This window comes from Sciurus carolinensis, chromosome 11, assembly GCF_902686445.1.
Source record: "Sciurus carolinensis chromosome 11, mSciCar1.2, whole genome shotgun sequence".
NCBI lineage: Eukaryota > Metazoa > Chordata > Mammalia > Rodentia > Sciuridae > Sciurus > Sciurus carolinensis.
In genome coordinates this window covers 116,344,022-116,361,617 of record NC_062223.1, presented here as the reverse complement: position 1 = coordinate 116,361,617, position 17,596 = coordinate 116,344,022, and the positions used below count along the sequence as shown (strand labels likewise).

General features: G+C 52.3%; 2 protein-coding genes across 2 annotated transcripts; one reads left to right on the top strand and one right to left on the bottom strand.

The window, feature by feature from the left end:
* Positions 1 to 422: 422 nt before the first annotated feature.
* Positions 423 to 2,727, bottom strand: Apoc3 (apolipoprotein C3). Its single transcript, XM_047515945.1, has 4 exons — positions 2,637 to 2,727; positions 1,988 to 2,055; positions 1,731 to 1,854; positions 423 to 722 (listed from the first exon to the last, which is right to left on the bottom strand). The coding sequence occupies exons 2-4, from the start codon at positions 2,040 to 2,042 to the stop codon at positions 599 to 601; spliced, it is 303 nt and encodes a 100-aa protein (XP_047371901.1). The 5' UTR covers positions 2,043 to 2,055; positions 2,637 to 2,727; the 3' UTR covers positions 423 to 598.
* Positions 2,728 to 7,384: 4,657 nt separating this feature from the next.
* Apoa4 (apolipoprotein A4) lies at positions 7,385 to 10,251 on the top strand. The gene is made up of 3 exons (XM_047518198.1): positions 7,385 to 7,679; positions 7,990 to 8,116; positions 9,101 to 10,251. The coding sequence occupies exons 1-3, from the start codon at positions 7,631 to 7,633 to the stop codon at positions 10,089 to 10,091; spliced, it is 1,167 nt and encodes a 388-aa protein (XP_047374154.1). The 5' UTR covers positions 7,385 to 7,630; the 3' UTR covers positions 10,092 to 10,251.
* Positions 10,252 to 17,596: the final 7,345 nt, after the last annotated feature.

The following is a 17,596-nucleotide window of genomic DNA, read 5'->3' as shown; positions in this document are numbered from 1 at the left end:
TATGAAGTGGTGGAGCCAGTTCTAGAGCCAGTTGTGTCTTACTCCGGCCACTACCCCACCCCTACTCCTCCCCTTCAGTGTGCTGCAGAGGACCAGGAGGCCCCGGGAGTGCAAGTCAGCGCTACAGTTCTGGTGAACACACACAACTTCAACTCTGAAGACGACATACAAGTGCCAGCTGGGCGTAGAGTACACACTCAAGTCACATTGTAGAACACTCGACAGTTTATCACAGTATCGGCAACTCTATTCTCCTGTTTGATCTTCCACACAGACCTGTCAAGCCAGGTGGGATGAGGAGGGTTATTCCTACCTTACAGGTGAAGCAACTCAGGTGGGGGGCACTGGCCCCCAGGTCACTACAAGAGAGGCCCAACTCGTTCCCATGCCCAAACATACATGGCACGCGAGGGACGTCCCACTCATGGCAGCTTCTCGTCCAGCTTTATTGGGAGGCAGCATGCCTGGAGGTGGGTGGGGCCTGGGTGGGGTGGGAGAATGCTGCCCCTTTCAAGCAACCTTCAAGGGCAGCCCAGGAGTCTGCAGAACCCAGGGAACTGGCAGGATGGAGGAGAGGTGGGTGTGGAGCGTCGAGTTCTCAGACGTCCTCAGAGGCCTGAGTTGGGCTGGCCTCAGGGGTGGACTCCCAGAACCCGGAGAACTTGCCCGTAAACGTGCTCCAGTAGTCTTTCAAAGAGCTGATGCCATCGTTCACCCAGCCCCTAGGGGAAATCATAAGAAGGATAGAAATGGATGTGAGAGCTCGTCTACAGGCTGCAGGACCCTCCCCACACCTCCCCACTGGCTCTGTCCCAGCTACCTACTCTCCTTCACCCAGCAACACCCCCGAGACCTCGACCAGCAACCACCCCCAAGGAGAAGAGATGCAAGGTGGTGAAGTAACCCTAGCCAAGTCTAACCTGGCGGTTCTCCAGGTTGGGTTGAACTTGCCTGCTGCCCCTCCCCCCACTGCAGACCTGAGGCACAAAGTCTTGGGTGCGGAGATGTGTGAAGTCAGGGGTGCTGTTGTATTTCATGCAAATGGTGTCCTCAGGACCTATACAACCTAGTGACTGAATCGGTGGGGCGGAAGGAGGCAGTCTCTCATTTGAAAAATCACTGGAGGATTGATTAGCTGTGTAGTCTGGGCCAGATCATGTAACCTCTGGGAACCAGAATTTTCTTATCTGCAGAGTAAGGGGCTAATACCCACTCCACAGCTGAAGTTGAGGACTAAGAACTTTTGCAAATGCCTCTGCTACACAAAGGTGGCCAAAGTCAGCAGAGGGCAGGAAGAACAGGGAGGAGTTGAGGGCTCGTGGGTGGGGCAGACTAGAAGAGCAAGGACAGACTTCTACTCCCAAACAGACACTGGTCCCAAGACTTGTCACAGAAGCACAGACTGACACTCCAGGCTCACTGCAGCTACCTCTAGCCCGGGATGATCAGAAAAAGAAAATGGATGTGAGGGCTAAAATGGCCCACCAGGGCTGTGCTGGGGAGAAAGGAAGGAGACAGAGGAGGGGAGTCCCACCTCTGTCATGTCCCCCGCAGCAGCCTGGCAGGTGCCCTGTGAGAGACCAGAAAGGCCCAGTCAGGGGGGCTCAGAGAGGCAGAGGTGCAGGAAAGCTGGAGAGCCACGGCCTCATCACCAGAGCCCCTGCCAGGACAGGGTCAGGCGGGGATGAGGGAGAGAGTGCCAGGGCTGGGAGGAGAGCCAGTGGGTGTACCTGGCCTGCTGGGCCATCTTAGAATCCTGCACGCTGGTCAGTGCATCCTGGGCGGTCCTGGTGGCGTGCTGCACGTAGCCGTGCATGTAGCTGAGGAGGGAGGCATCCTCGGCCTCTGCAGCTCCTGCCGGGAGAGCAGAACGGAGCAGAGGCAGCTCAGCCTTTGGGATAGCTCCTGGTTCCTGTGTGGTTGCCACCCATGAGGACTCAGGCCACCTCCCACCCGGCTCCCGGCCCAGACCCCTCAAGGTGCTTACGGGCAGAGGCTAGGAGTGCCAGGATGGCCGCAACGAGGAGCACCCGGGACTGCATGGCGCCTCTGTTCCTGTAGGGAAGTGTTCTGTGAGGGGCACCTGGGCATGGCATGGCCACTGAGGTGTGACCTGAACCAGTCAGCAGAAGGGCCTACTCCCCTGCTAATATGAACTCAGACATGAGGCTCTGGAGACCCAGGCCCTGGGGTGTGGAGCAGCTGGTGGGATGCTAGAGAACCCCACGCCCCAGCACAGGGATCAGGACACCTGGGGTCTGACCCATCCTCTGCACTAATATGCTGAGTGATTATGGGAAGATTTCTGTCCTGCTCCGGGCTCAGACCTCCCGCCTGGGCAGGACTGATAGGTCAAAGTTTTCTTCCAGACCTGTGTGCAGAATGAGGGGCAAGTGTGCAGACGGGGCCAGCTCCAGCCCCAGCTCGGCCACCACCCTGAGAGAGGCTTTGGGCAAGTGATCTCCCCTTTCTGGGCCTCTGTCTCCCTGGAGGCACAATCAGGCTGGGGGACACTTGGATCCCGGAGGCGTCTCAGGCTCTGGTAGGTTGCTCTCCAGGCCAATGCTGGGTATAGGGAGCCTCCTCCGGCCCTCTCCATCCTCCTCCCGCCCTGGACTCCTCCCCGGAGGCATTACCTGGAGAAGCTGCTTCTAGGGATGGAACTGAGCAGGCGGGCGGGAGGGCTCTGACCTGTTTTATATTGTCAGGACTGGCCAGCAGGCACTGAGGGCCCAATGAGCTGGGCAAAGGTCACTTGCTGACCAGGGCCTGATGCAGGGAGGCCAGTTGCAGCCAGCTGCCAGGAGAGTTGAGAAATCCCATAGAGACTGTGCCCAAGCTGTTCTGTCACACAGCAGCAAGACAGCTCAGCCCCAGGGTGGGTCTGGGGAGACCCTGTTCCCTCCCACACGCTAGCTCCCCAAGGAGAGGCTGGTCAGAAGGGACAGAGCTAAGGGGACAAGCCAGGGACTTTGGAGCCATCTCAACCCTTCACCCCTGAGTTTCCAGGCCCACCCCTCCCGACCCAAGGTCTGACAACAGCCTGGGGTGGGGTGGGGGTGTGTGCGCTTCTTTGGACTTGGGAACCAAGTGGGTTGGGATGGTGGCATCTGACCGGAAGACACTGAAGAGCAATGGCGGGGTCTGTGTGGGAGGCTGAGTTCACACAGTCCCAAGCCCAGCATCTCCACCTAGGGGCTTCCATCTCTTGCGGCTCTCCCAGCAGCCTCCACAGCTGAGCCAGAGCAGGGGTTGGTGGGAGAAGGTCAAAGGTTGCTCTGCGCCTAAGTCACTGCCCCTCCCTCCTCCCATGCTTCTCACCTTGCCCTCTGGACCCACTGATAACACCCCTGGGGATGGAAACAGGGACCATGGCTGGGGCCCTTCCCAAACCAGGCAGCCAGGACCAATCCTCTCCCCTGAGCTTCAGGTTCCTCAGCCTCCTGGCCTTGTGGGAGGAACAAGGGGTGGGGAGGTCAGTCAGCAAGGGAAGGGGAGGTTATGGAGGGGCTCTATGAGCAGTCAACTGTCCAGGAAAGGACTCATGTCTCAGGGCTGCAGCCAGGATGACAGCATCAGGGGACATTGTCTTCTGGATGCTAGGACTTTGGAGCCAAGAAATCCCAGGCTTAAATGATGTCTGTGGCACTGACTCATGTGACCCAGGGCTAGATCTAACATCTCAGAGCCTCGATTTTCTACTCTGTAAAACGGGGATAGAATCTGGATTTCTCAGAAATGTGGAGAAAAGCTAATGAGATACTGCATGTGCAAAGCAGCTGGCCTATGGAGGGGGCTCTGCAAACCTCTGTCCTCCCTCCCAAACACTGTGTCCTTCCCCGGACCATCTAGTCTGAAGGCAGGAGGAACCATCAGAATAGAAACAGTGCCTGCTTTAGGCAGGCAGCCATCCTCTGAGTAGGAAGTAACTAGCCCCATAGAGTGAAATCCGGAGCCTGAGACAGTAGCCTGGCCTTAGAATTCTTTACCTGTGGCTGCAACTTGAAATTCCACTAGAAGAGATTCATTTCTTTAAGACTTTGTATTCTGCTAACATGCAAGTGGTCAGAATCCTGAGAATTAGACATTGACTCTATTTTTTAGGTATGAAACCTAAGGCTCAAAGGGGTACAGACCCAAACATGGGCACATGGTAGGACAGGGAATTAGAAACCAGGTCTTTCTTCAAATATGACTTCAGTTTGGCTGGTCCCAGACAGTTTGGAGAATGAGACCCTGAGCAACTTAGCACTCACCCACAGACCAGAGGCAAGTTCAGCTTGCTGAGAGCAGAACTTGGGGACAGAAGAGAGGGAAGGGAGGTGATTAGGAGGTTACTGAGTATTGGGGAAGGCAGAGGGGCTGCTGTGCCCTCTTTCCTCTTCTGTCCCAGCCTGTTTCTTATCCTGGTGGTGAAGAGCACAGTGGGTATCATATCCCAGGGCCACTGAGCCCAGGGAGTCAGAAGATGTGGGCAGAGAGACCCTGTTAGGTGGTGTTGACTTGGATGGAAAACCAGTTGTCCCAAATAGCAGGGATGCAGCGTGAGGCCTGGGAACTGGTCTCTTTCAAAGTGCCTGTGCCCTCCACTGGGTCCAACTTGGGTCTCACTGGTGACCTCTTGATGGCCAATTTAAGCCGCCTATCTCTCATGGCTCCCCTGGAAAGAGGAGACTGCTCTTGGCCCCAGAGAGGTCGAGAGAAGCCGGTGGCAGGTGGGGAAAAGGAGGGGGCTTGACCAGCTGAAACGCTCAGAGTTGGGCTGGCTGTCTCTGCTTCCGCTTTTGTCTAGGGGAGGCTGAGCGCAGGAGCCCCTGGGATCCATGCCCTGCCAGCAGGCTGGGCTGTGCAGCTTGATTCATCCTTGTCAACCAGAAGCCCAACACAGGCCTCCATGCTGAAAATCTTCCTAGTGCCCCACCCAGATTCTCCTTGTGACAATAAGAGCTGTCCCTCCTTAGTTCTGCCCTGGAACGAGGAGGGCTGGCATAAAGCAGACATGGGAGTATGTGTCCAAGTGACTTGCGGGCTCTCAGCTAAGCCTGTCCCTGACCGGACCTGGGCTGCCTGCTCCCCATTCTGACCTCTGGACTGGGCCCTGCTGCATTCCCACGTGAGTGACAGGATGTGACTCTAGGTAATGCCCAACTGTCAGTCTGTCTTATTGCTGCCCCAGCCATGAGGACTGTCTGAGTGCAGACAAGGCAAGCAAACTGAAGCTTAGACAGGGACTTGAGTCCCAAGAAGACACCAGCCCTTGGTGCCCGCTGTCTTGACTCCAGGCCTGGGTCTGCTTGTTCTCTCCACCACAGACTGGGCGTGGCACGGGACTCTCTTTTTCTCCCCACCATCAACACGAATCATCTCTGGAGGGACACACACATGGTCACAGACTCTGGGAAGTAAACATGAGCATGCTGGGAGACAGCATGTCCTCCTCCCATGGTGTGGGCGTGCATCCAGACTGAGCCAGTTCCTTAGCTCTGGGCCCAAGCTTTGTGCCCACAGACAACTCAGAGATGGGCACACTTCTGAGAATCTGTCCATATCCTGGCAGGTGCTCCTGAACACCCCCAGTCGGGCAGACACTCCCAGTGTGGGTTCACCCAGGCAGTGGGTGAGACAGAAGTACCTCTGGACCTGTCCCACGCTGGTGGCACCTGCTGCTGGGACACCGGGTCCAGGAGGTCAGACTGCAGCTGAGGTGTCCTTCATGACTCATTGCCCGCCTCAACTCTGGCACAGGGGGAGGAACAGGTGTTCTGAGTGCTGATCTTTGCGCCCTTCCCCAGGTCGCACTGTGCCTGATTCAGCCTCAGGCCGGGGACCATTAGATAAATGTTATCGAGAGCCTTTTAGGGGTAAACCACGGCTAACATTTCATGAGGACCTACTATGCACCAGTGCTGTGATAAGCATTAGAATCTCACAGCCCAGGGGGCAAGTGCTATGATTATGTCTCATGGAGGCAACTGAGTTCAGAAAGGTTATGAAACTTGCCCAAGGCCACCCAGATGGTCTGTGGTGGAGCCCCACACACAAATCCTGGGAGCCCGACTCCAGAGTCTGGACTTAACAACTTCTGAGATAGCATAGGCTGTTCCCAGAGGGGGTGAGCTCCCTGACATGAGAGGCAATCATGGCACTGCAGGGTAGTGGGGACCCAGCAGAAGGAAGACAGCCATCAGAGGCTTTTAGCTATCTTCCTTCCCATGAAAAACCAAGCCATTTCTAAAATATAAAACAATGAAGACGTGGTAAATCAGACTCAGCACAGTTGTGATCTACTCTTATCGCTCTTGTTTTACAAATAATTAGAGCTCACCTTGTGCCCAGCGTCTGCTCATGGGTGGCAACCAACAATGCAATATGGTGGGTACTATCACATAATCACTGGGTGAGCACTAAAGCAGATGCCCCATGCTTTCCCTGCATGTCGCCTTCTCAGAGGTCTTTCTGTGATTGTGCAGAAAGATTGCAAGAAGTCTACATGAAAGATCTCCTAGCAAAAGCAGCACCCTCCATCCCAGGTATGAGGGCCCTCAAGCCTCAGGTGCTGCAATTCTGCACTAACTGAATCCTCCTGCCTGGGGCGTGAGGCTGGGGGTGCAGCAATCAGGCCTCAAGATGGCCGTGTCCTTTGTCACCCTGCCTCTAGCCCATCTTTTGTGACCCTCAAAAGATGGGGTCTTGCTCTGCCACTCTCTTTAGAGGGGTGAGACTTCTACTGCACTCCCACTTTGGTCTGAATCAGGAAGACAATATTATTATTAATAATAACAATTACTTTTCAGTCTTTCCTCTGTACCAAGCCCCATACCACCCACTTCACTAACACTGTCTCATTTAATATCCGTAACAACCCCATTGTTCGAAGAAACTTAGGTTCAGGACTTTGAATAAGTAGGTCAAGGTGGGACAGCTTGGCGGTGGTGGGACATGAAGGATACTTGTACAATTAACCCCCTCAGCACAGGATCCTGCCCAGCCCACATGCCTGCCCAAAGGCTGTCATGGCACCTCCTCCTGGAAGGACCTGGATAACAGACCTGGATCTTAGTTCCCTGCCCTGTGTGCAGCCTTGCTTGGGCCCAGTCCAGAGTGTGGTCCTCTGAGATGGAGTCAGGGTTGGTGGCAGCTGTGGGGGTGGGGCCTGTCTCTACTGGGGCAGACAGAAAGGATGAGGACCTTGTCCCCCAAGCCTGGCTCGGAACCAGACTTGTCAACAGGATCTCTGGGGCATCAGTCCTGGCTCAGGGGCTCTGTTAGGCCACATTTTTCCCCCAGCTTCTGGCTCTCCTTCTGCCCTTCTGCACTGGGTGGGGCCTAGCTCAGCCCAGCTGCTTCCCACCACTGCCTAAGCCCCAGTCTGTTGTCAGCTTCCACGTAGTCTTAGGGTCACTAAAGTCCAAGAGGCCTCCTGGGAATGTGTCACCTTCCAGCGTGGAGTCACACTGGGGAGGGAGACAGGGAGGGGACCTGGAGGGGCTTTAAATGCCTGGCAGTCTCTGAGCGTCAGTCAGTTCAGACACAGCACAGGTGAGCCGTCTGAGGACCTCTCCTGCAGCTCCCTCTGATTCCAGGAAGGATCCACTGCGACCAAGACTTCTCGCCCAGCGAGGAGCCCAGGATGTTCCTGAAGGCTGTGGTGCTGAGCCTGGCCCTGGTGGCCATCACCAGTGAGTAGAGGCTGTCTTTGGACAGGGCTCTCAGGCTCTACTGTGAGTGGAGCAGCGGGGAGAGGCCAGAGGGTGCTTCAGAGTGTCTGTCAGCCCCCAGTTGGGCATGGGGTCTTCCAGGCTGCCAAGCAGCTCACAGGAGAGCCGGCCAGTGCCAAGTGATAGGCAGGTACTGGTGCTACCTAGCTAAGCCCAGAGAGGGAAAAATGGCCCGGGCTTCCCCATCGTCATCCAATCTGCAGCTCTGAGCTCATGTGGAGGAGCCAGGAAAGAGATGGGTCCTCATGGATAGCTTTCTGTTTGCTGCCAGGTGCCCAGGCTGAGGTCAATGCTGAGCAGGTGGCCACTGTGATGTGGGACTACTTCAGTCAGCTCAGCAATAATGCCAAGGAGGCTGTGGAACATCTCCAGAAGGCAGAAGTCACCCAGCAGCTCAAGTAAGTGTGATGTAACCTACAGAGCAGGGCTTCTTAAAGGTCATACCAAGTGTTGGCAAAGGCTGAGCTTAGAGGCAAGACTCCAGCACACAGGATCCTCACTGCCCTGCCACTAACTCCCTGGGGGACTATGAACTCTCTGGTCCTGGCATCCACGGGTGTAAATAGGGAGGTTGGGTCAAATAAATCCCAAGGTGTCTTCCTGCTTTTATGTTTGAGAGTTTGACAAGTGACCACATCCTACCACCATGAGGCTCATGGAAGAAAGAGGAGGGAAACATCACGTGAGCTGGCTTCTAATACATTTCAGAAGCACAGGCTCCCATGAAATCAAGAGAAAGCAGATGGGGGTATCTGGGAAGCCTCTGGGCACATACAAGGAAAATAGCATGTATGCTGCTAGACGTTACTGGCAAAGGTCGAGAAAATTCTATTACACAATGTGATCCTATGCCACAGCATGCCGGGGCTGGGAGGGACCTCAAAGTCCAAACTATCTCACAGATAAGGAGGGAAAAGCAAACTTCTTGAGGTCACATGATGGTAGATAATGGCACTCAAACTCAGTGGGAGATCCAGAGATACAAATTCTATGTATTAGTAGTTCATTGCATCCATTTCCTCAAATCATGGTCACCCTAGAGAGGCCCACAAGGGAGAAGATGGGTGGACTCAGTACCCTTCACCACTCACCTGTCCCTGGTAGGGGTGTAGAGGAGAGTTTTATGCAAATGGACTAGGCCCCCACCTCCCTGCCAGCTGGGGATTGAGCCCAAGCCTCACATGCTAGGCAAGTGTTCTACCCCTTGAGTTACACCCCCAGCCCTTTTAAAACAGGGTCTCACTAAGTAACCCAGACTAGCCCCAACTTGCGACTCTCCTGTCTCAGTCTCCTGAGCGACTGGAATTCCAGGCGTGGCCTGGCAAGGTCCTGCTATTTAATGTCAAATATAACGGTGGCCCTCTTGTGCCCTTTCCCTGCAGCACTCTCTTCCAGGACAAACTCGGGGACATGAACACATATGCAAGTGACCTGCAGCAGAAGCTGGTGCCCTTTGCCACGGAGCTGCATGAACGCCTGGCCAAGGACTCAGAGAAGCTGAAGGAGGAGATTCGAAAGGAGCTGGAGGATCTGCGAGCCCGCCTGCAGCCCCACGCCAATGAGGTGAGCCAGAGGATCGGAGACAACGTGCGTGAGCTGCAGGAGCGCCTGGGGCCCTACGCGCAGGAGCTGCACACCCAGGTCAACACCCAGGCGGAGCAGCTGCGTCAACAGCTGACTCCCTATGTGCAGCGCATGGAGACCTTGGTGCGCGACAATGTGGACAACCTGCAGGCTTCACTGATGCCCTACGCCGATGAGTTCAAGACCAAGATCGAAAGTAATGTGGAGAAGCTCAAGGGGAGCCTCACACCCTACGCGGATGAGCTCAAGGTCAAGATCGATCAGAATGTGGAGGAGCTGCGCCGCAGCCTGGCCCCCTACGCACAGGATGTCCAGGAGAAGCTCAACCACCAGCTAGAGGGCCTGGCCTTTCAGATGAAGAAGAACGCGGAGGAGCTCAAGGCCAAGATTGCTGCCAATGCTGACAACCTGAGGCAGAAGCTGACGCCTGTGGCGGAGGATGTGCAAAACAAGCTGAGGGGCAACACTGAGGGCTTGCAGAAGTCCCTGGCGGAGCTGAGCGGCCACCTGGACCGACAGGTGGAGGAGTTCCGGCGCAACGTGGAACCCTACGGGGAGAACTTCAACAGAGCTTTGGTGCAGCAGATGGAGCAGCTCCGACAGAAGCTGGGTCCCTATGCGGGGGACGTGGAAGGCCACTTGAGCTTCCTGGAGAAGGACCTGAGGGACAAGGTCAACTCCTTCTTCAGCTCCCTGAAAAAGGAGAGCCAGGACAAGCCCCTGGCCCTCCCACTCCCAGAGCAGGAGCAAGAGCAGGAGCAGAAGCAGCCCATCCAGGTGGAGAGCTGAGCTGCCCCTGGTGCCCCGCGCCCACCTCCACAGACACCTGCCCTGCCCTGCCACCTGTCTGTCAGACTGTCCCTAAGCATTTCTTGTATGCGCTTGAGGACACCTGTCCTGTGGAAAGCGATGCCCCCTCTCACTATTCAATAAAGTCGCTGAGAAGCTAGCCTCTTCTGGTTGCCATGTGACTCCTTGTGGCTGACCCGAGGTGGGAAGGAGACCACTGCTTGACAAAGCTTATTAGTGGCCTGACAGGGTGACACCAAGGGCTGAGATGGTGAAACTTCAGGAGGGACAAGGGCTGGTGTGATGGAGAGGGGTGTGTGAGGCGTGCTCTAAAAAGGGATTGATGTGCCAGTCATTGCTCTGGACAATGAGCAGATAGTTTTTGTGGGACCGTGTGCCTAACACTGGGTTTCACACTGAGAGGGACACCTGGAAGTGGTCGCTGGCTTTGGAGAGCTTACTATACAGTCCTATCTTTTATGTTCTTGCCTTTAACTTATTTATGTAAAGGTGAGTTTAGCCAAGCTTACCCCACCCCATTATAAACGTGATTCATGCTTGCTTGAGAAATCTATCCACCCATGTCTAAACCCATGGTCTCCAGAGTTGGGGAAAAAGGCCTAGGGATATAGGTGAGCCCAAGAAGCAGGGGTGGAGCAGGCACCAGCTCCTGTGGGGCCCTGGGATACTTTATGCAGTAGCCTCCTGCCAAGTGGCCTGCCTGTCTGGAGAAGAAGTTGCAGCCACTGGGGTGAGGGACAGAGCTCAGGGGCCCTGAGTGGTATCAGAAAGGTCAGCTCTGGAATAGGCTCTACCCCCACCCCAAAAGGCTCAGACTTCCCCGAGGAGGGAGCCTTAGAGATGAGCCAGGGTAAACCTTGCCCCTGAGGACTTGGCATCTTGTTATTACCTTTGACCCAGGTCTCAGTCTAGTTTTCACTTTTCTCCCCAGAGTGGGGTCAGCCCTTCAGGGCTCTCCCGGAAGAAGCCCTGACCATGCTGTGAGGCATACTCCTCAGAGGTGTTCGGGGGGCTTCTTCTTTCCCTCCCAAGGGTGGTGACTGGAGAGGTTCTGGCCCTCTCACCAACCTGCCTCTTGGGAGGGACATGTGCTTAGGAATCAGGCACCAGGGTGTGAATTCTGGCTTTTTGACTGACTACTGGGTGATGGGGGGCAGATAATTGAACTTCTCTGGGAAGGTCGGAATAATGATCCTCAGCTTGGAGGATGAAGCAAGCGGTGATAAGCACTTAGCGTATTGGGCCCAGAGTGAACAGGCAATAACTGGTGTGCATCTTACTACTGGAGCACAATAGAGGTCAGATCTGTGTAATCTCCCTTTTCTATGTACCTCTTCACCCCAGCTCCAGGCCATGCACTCTAATGTGAGGCCACCAGGGTTGGCCAAGGAGAACCCCCTGATTCTCCCTGTCCCCAACTACCCTCACTCCCACACTCCAGGCCAGTAAGGCTGCAAGATGGCCAACTCCACCCCTGACCACTAGCAGGGCCCACTAGCAAGCACTCCTGGACAAGCCCACCGGCACCTGGAGGTTTCCTGGATGGCTTTTGGAGAGGGAAACAGAGAGTATCAGGGCACTAAAATGAAGTGGGACAGAGGCTGGGTAGAATTTTGAGTAGGTCTGGAAACTTCAGAGGTGCCCCAGATTTCATGTGAGGATCACCTGACTGAGCACGCCTCACCATGAGTCCCTAGCCTGTCCTTAGCTTGGTTCTTGGTAGGAATCCTGGGTGGGACTCCTGTGTTTTTCCCACTGCCCCAAGGACTGTCCTGCATGCCTCTGAGAGTCCTGCCATAATCCTGATCCGCCTGGATGGAACACGCCTGCTCTCTTGCCCCTGGATTTCTCACTTGGGCCTGTCTTCCTAGTCGCTGACCTGACAGTTGTCTCCTGGTAATAATATTGCTTTTTGGCTGTTGCAATGAACTGAAGGTTGATGCCCGCCCGCCAAATTCACAAGTTGAAATCTCAGCTGTCAAGGCAATAATACTAGGGGAGGAACCTCTAGTGGGTGCTTAGGTCATGAGGGCAGAGCCCTTATGAATGGGATCAGTCCCTTCAAAGAGAGACCCCAGAGAGATCCCTCCCCTTCCACATGTGAGGACAGAGCTAAACGGCGCTATGAACACAGAAGATGCCCTCAGCAGACACTGAATTTGCTGGGGTCTTTATCTTAGACTTCCCAGCCTCTAGGACTGTGAGAAGTAAATGCCTGTTGGTTATGAGCCGGCTACTTTCTGGCATTTTGTCATAGCAGTCTGGTGGACTCAGACAACCACCCAGCCTCTGAAGCCCCTTTGCTTTGCATGGGGGATTTCCTTCTGATGAGTTGTTTTTGTGTTTTTAGCTTTATTTATTTATTTATTTATTTTGATATCAGGGATTGAGCCCAGGGGCACCTAAACAGCCACATCCTCAGTCCTTTTTTTTTTTTTTTTTTTTCTTTTTCTTTTTCTTTTTTTTGAGACAGGGTCTTAAGTTGCTTACGGCCTTGCTAAGTTGCTGAGGCTTTGAACTTGTGATCCTCCTGCTTTAGCCTCCCAGGCCAGCTGCTGGAATTACAGGTAAGCACTACCACACCCGGCTCTCTGATGAGTACTGAGGGGACTCAGAAGATGCCTCCCATTACAGACTCTAACAGTGCCAGCCTCTCTCACCTTGAGTCAGTGACAGGGCCTCTGATCAGCCAATCAGATGGAATTGCCCCCAGCAGGTGTGAAAGCAGGGTTGGTGGAGAGGTCTTTCTGTTTGCAGTTTGCAGCCAGGATAGAGCCTCAGTTCAGGCTTTGGTTTTAGAAGTGGCCACAGGCAAGCTGAGCTGCCCTGTCCCTGAGGTGCCCGCGGAGCTGTTCTCACGGGTTTAATTCTGTGAAGTGATCTTGGCCATGTTTTTCCCTCAGTTTCCTTTATTGTCTATTTTCCAAAACAAATGCTCCAGCTTTCCAAGAAATTTTCTTGAAATTCCTAAAAATAGTTTGGTCAATTCAGCTTCTACTTATCTCTTCAGGAAGAGTATCTGTGGCTAGCATTCGAGAACATTCACTGACATCCTCCTTAGTCCTCAGGGAGGTTTCTCTTTCCTTGGCCCTCTTCTCTGCCCTGCTCCAGCTGCTCCTGCTGGCTTGTCTGAGGTGCTCTTAGTCCTCATTGGAGCTGGGTCTGTCACTCAAGGACGGCAGTCTTCCTCCTCAGTTTCAAGCCAGGGTGCTGACTTAGTCTCCTGTGCCCAGTTGACCCCAGAGTCATCTCCAGCGACTGAGATGATGGCACAATCGAAGATATTAGGAAATGACCTTTTGTTCTCAGCTTGGCCAACCAGCTCCATCTGTCCTTTTGAAAGCCTCTCTGACATCTGCTCTCAGATCTTCCATGAGTCCTGAGCTCAAGAAAAACATGCTGATTTGGTTCTAGGAGGTTTTATTTATCAGAAGATAGCCAAGAGATTTTAAGTAGAAAAAAACAAAGTCCTAACAATTAATTATTAAACAACACTGTTGCTATGATTTGGATCTGAATTGTCTCCCAAAGCACCATGTGTGGAAGCTTGGTTGCTGTGGTATTGTTGGGAAGTGGTGTACCCTTTAGTAGGTGAGACCTAGTGGGAAAAAGTTAGGTCATCAGGGGACCCACCCTTGAAGGTGATATGAGGACCCAGGCCCTCCTCTCTCCCTCTTTGTTTTCCTGCCCCCATGAGGTGAACAACTTTCTCCACCATATGCTCCAACCATGGTGTGCGGCCTTACCACAGGCTCAAAAGAAAAGCCCAGTCAACCACAGACGGAAACTTCTGAATTATGAGCCACAATAAACCTTCCTCCTTTTCAGTTAATTTATCTTAGGTTTTTGTTACAGTATTGGGAAGATGGCGAACACACCCTTTAAGGAAAGCACATGCATATCTGTATGTGACCACGTAAGGAGGTGAACAGCTAGACCTGAGCCACCTCACAGGGGGAGACTGCTGCTTGACAGTGCATGCTGTCTGCCAACAGGAGTTCCCAAGGAACCGCCAGGAAGGAGACGCGAAACAGATAGAAGGCTTCAACTGTTTCATGAGCTCCCTATGCAGGCATTTGAAGAATGCAAAGGGAGAGGGGATCAAGGAAGAGAAAATGGAATAAAAAGAGAAGACTAATCCTCCCCACCATGTTGACCAATGAGAAATGTCTAGTGGCAAGAGCCATAGAACTTTTTTATGGCAACAGAGCTGATGTCAACGCTTACTAGTATGAGGTCATTTTTTAAAGCACACTGTCTGTACCATCTTGACTCATGCAATCCTCACGACAGACTGTGACATCAAAGGTGAACAATTCCAAGAAACCAAAGGCCAAATGTTTTTTCTGATATGCGAATGCCAATTCACAATAAGCCGGGTGGCTAGGGAAGAGTAGAATTACTTTGGATTAGGCAGAGGGGAGTGAAGGGATGGGAGGGGGCGGGGGGTAGGAAAGATAGTAGAATGAATCGAACATTATTACCCTATGGGCACATATGACTACAGGACCGGTGTGATTTCTACGTCATGTACAACCAGAAGAATGAGAAGGTATACTCCATTTAAGTGTGATGTGTCAAAGTGCATTCTACTGTCATGTATAACTAATGAGAACAAAATTTTTTTTAAAAAGGTGCAACAGGTGAGGTACAGGCAGTTTAGAATGGTGAGGGATGTCACCCAGCAAGTATAGAAATGGAACTTGACCCAGGGCCATCCAGGAACAGCTTTTATCTGCAACCTGGATGCCAAGGATTCTTGTGCAGATGGGGGATGCCTCTGCACCAGGGACACGCTCTGGTTCTACCCAGTTGTATTTGAATCCCAGTGTCTGGCTTCCATGACACAGAAATCTGGAAGTCTTGGCAACCACAGAGCTCCTCTTGGGAGGCAGGGGTTTTACTTCGTACTTTGTACATTTATATAGTACTGGGATTTCAGATAAACTTTTAGCATTACTTTTGAATTGTGATAAAGTATCTATAACACAAAATTTACCATCCGACCATTTTTAGGTGCACAATCGGTGGCATTAATTATACTTGCAGTGCTGTGCTACCACCACCACTTTCTGTTTCCTAGATTTTTTCATCACCCCAAACAGAAAACTCATCCGCTAAGCTCTGGTGAATGATGCTGCTATGCCCCGGCGAAGGTATTATCTTTTCCAGTTCGTCCTTTCAATTCTTTTCGGTGCATATCTAGAAGTGGGATTGCTGGATCACATGGTAATTCTGTTTAATTTGTTAAGGAACTGCAACAGTGTTGTGTGTGTGTGTGTATGTGTGTGTGTCTGTGTGTGAGCTACATCCCCAGGTAGCTTTTCTAATTTTTACTTTGTGACAGAGTTTGCTAAGTTGCTGAGGTTGTCCTCGAACTTGTGATCCTCCTGCCTCAGCCTCCAGAGTCTGTGGGATTACAGGTGTGTGCCACCCTGCCTGGCTGCCACAGTGTTTTCTATAGCAGTTACATCATTTTAAATTTTCACCAGCAACACACAAGGGTTCCTATTTCTTCACATCTTCTCTAATCCTTGTTATTTTCTTTCTTTCTTTTTCTTTCTTTCTTCCTTTTCTTTCTTTCTTTTTCTTTCTTTCTCTCTTCCTTTCTCTCTTTCCTTCCTTCCTTCCTTCCTTTCTTTCTTTCCTTCCTTCCTTCTTTCTTTCTTTCTTTCTTTCTTTCTTTCTTTCTTTCTTTCTTTCTTTCTTTCTTTCTTTCTTTCTTTCCTCTTCTTTCCCTCCTCCCCCCATCTTCCTCCTCTTCTTCTAAATAATAGCCAACATATGAAGAGTATTATTTTAAAACTAGAACAGAGTAAGCTTCTCCAAGTGCTGAAGCACTTGCCACCCCTGGGAACGTGAGCACAGGAAGCCCTGGGCACAGGGTGCTGTGCCAGGCTAAGACTCTGGCCACTCCCCTATGCCCAACCCCCAAGCTCAGAGGTCAGCAGTCCTCTGAGAAAAGCAGAGGAGTCACTACCCCTGAGGTCTCTGGTGCCCTGAGTGGTCCTGATTAGGGCAAAGGGAGGGGTCTGAGGGCCTACCCTCCTGAGGGGCTACTCTCCGTACCTACAGGACTAGCAGCTCTTGAGGGATTGTCCTTGCAGGGTCAACAGCAGCTCCTGCATAGGGACACTGTGTCCTCCTGCTGTTATCATAGGACACCCTGTGCTCTCAGGAGGAGGGGCAGAGGCCTTGCCTTGCTCTGCAGAGAGAAACAACAAACTTGGGGTTATCTGGGGACTTCCACATCCCTGTCGGGGAGTGCACAGGTGGGCCCATGGCTATCCTACTAAGTAGTCATGAGCAGCTGATAATGGAGGCGGAATTTGAGATCCCAGGTCAGGGGAGAGAGGGCTTGAGCTGCTCTTTCAGAGATGGGTTTAGTGATATGGGGACTAAAGACCTGGGACCTATTACAGGATATAGATCGGAGGGAATTGCCTCATTCTATCCAACTCCTTTGACAATCATCTCTAACAGAGGAGCGCAACTGTGACTAAGTCTTTTGAGCTCGCCCCCGGCCCCATTTGTTCGTCATTGTATTTATAAAATGGCCTCCAAGATAGCTCTAGTGATCCTCATCTCTGTACTCACACCCTTGTGTGGACCCTCCCGTGCTAAGGAGAGCTGACCTGGCGTTGAGGATGTCGGGGTGTGTGCTCCCAAGGCTAGCTGGGTCATACAGGGTATTGTGGCTGCTACATTGCTTTCTCTCAGATCATTCACTCTCCTGGAACATAGCAACCATGTCTGGGGACACTCGAACAGCACCGCGGAGAGGTCTAGGGAAGGAGGAATTGAAACCCCACAGCTAGAACCAACTTGCCAGCCATGTTAACGAGCTACCTTGGAAGAGATCTGCAGCCTCTTCCAAGCCTTCAGATGCCGTTCTGCTTACAACCCCCGACCCCACCGACAGTGTCAAACAGAAACACATAGCCAAGCTGCTACTCAGAAATGGTGACAGTTCACAAATGCTTTGTGTTGTCCTAAGACACTAAGTTTTGAGGTGATTTGTTATGCAACAAGAGTTAACTCATATATAGAGACTAGCACAGAGCAAGGCGCCACTCAATGGTTTAAGTCAATAAATCCTGCTTATTCCTCAGACAGGCAACTTACCATCTTCCCAAACAATTCATTCTGTCTTTGGGCAACTTTGTTAAATAATATTTAAAATGAAACTGGCTCTTTCTCAGCTAGGTGTAGTGGTGTACGCCTGTAATCTCAGCTACTTGGAAGGTTGAGGTAGAAAGATCATAAGTTCAAGTCCAGCCTAGGTGACTTAGCAAGACTGTCTTGCTAAAGGGCTGGGGATGTAGCTCAGAGGTAAAGTGCTTGCTTAGCATGTGCAAGGCTCTGGTTTCATCCCCAGTACTGCAAAAAAACCTAACCAAACCAACCGAAAAAACAAACAAAAATCCAAAAAATAAAACAAAGAAAACAACAGACTCTTTCTCAATATAGATTGTATATTTTAG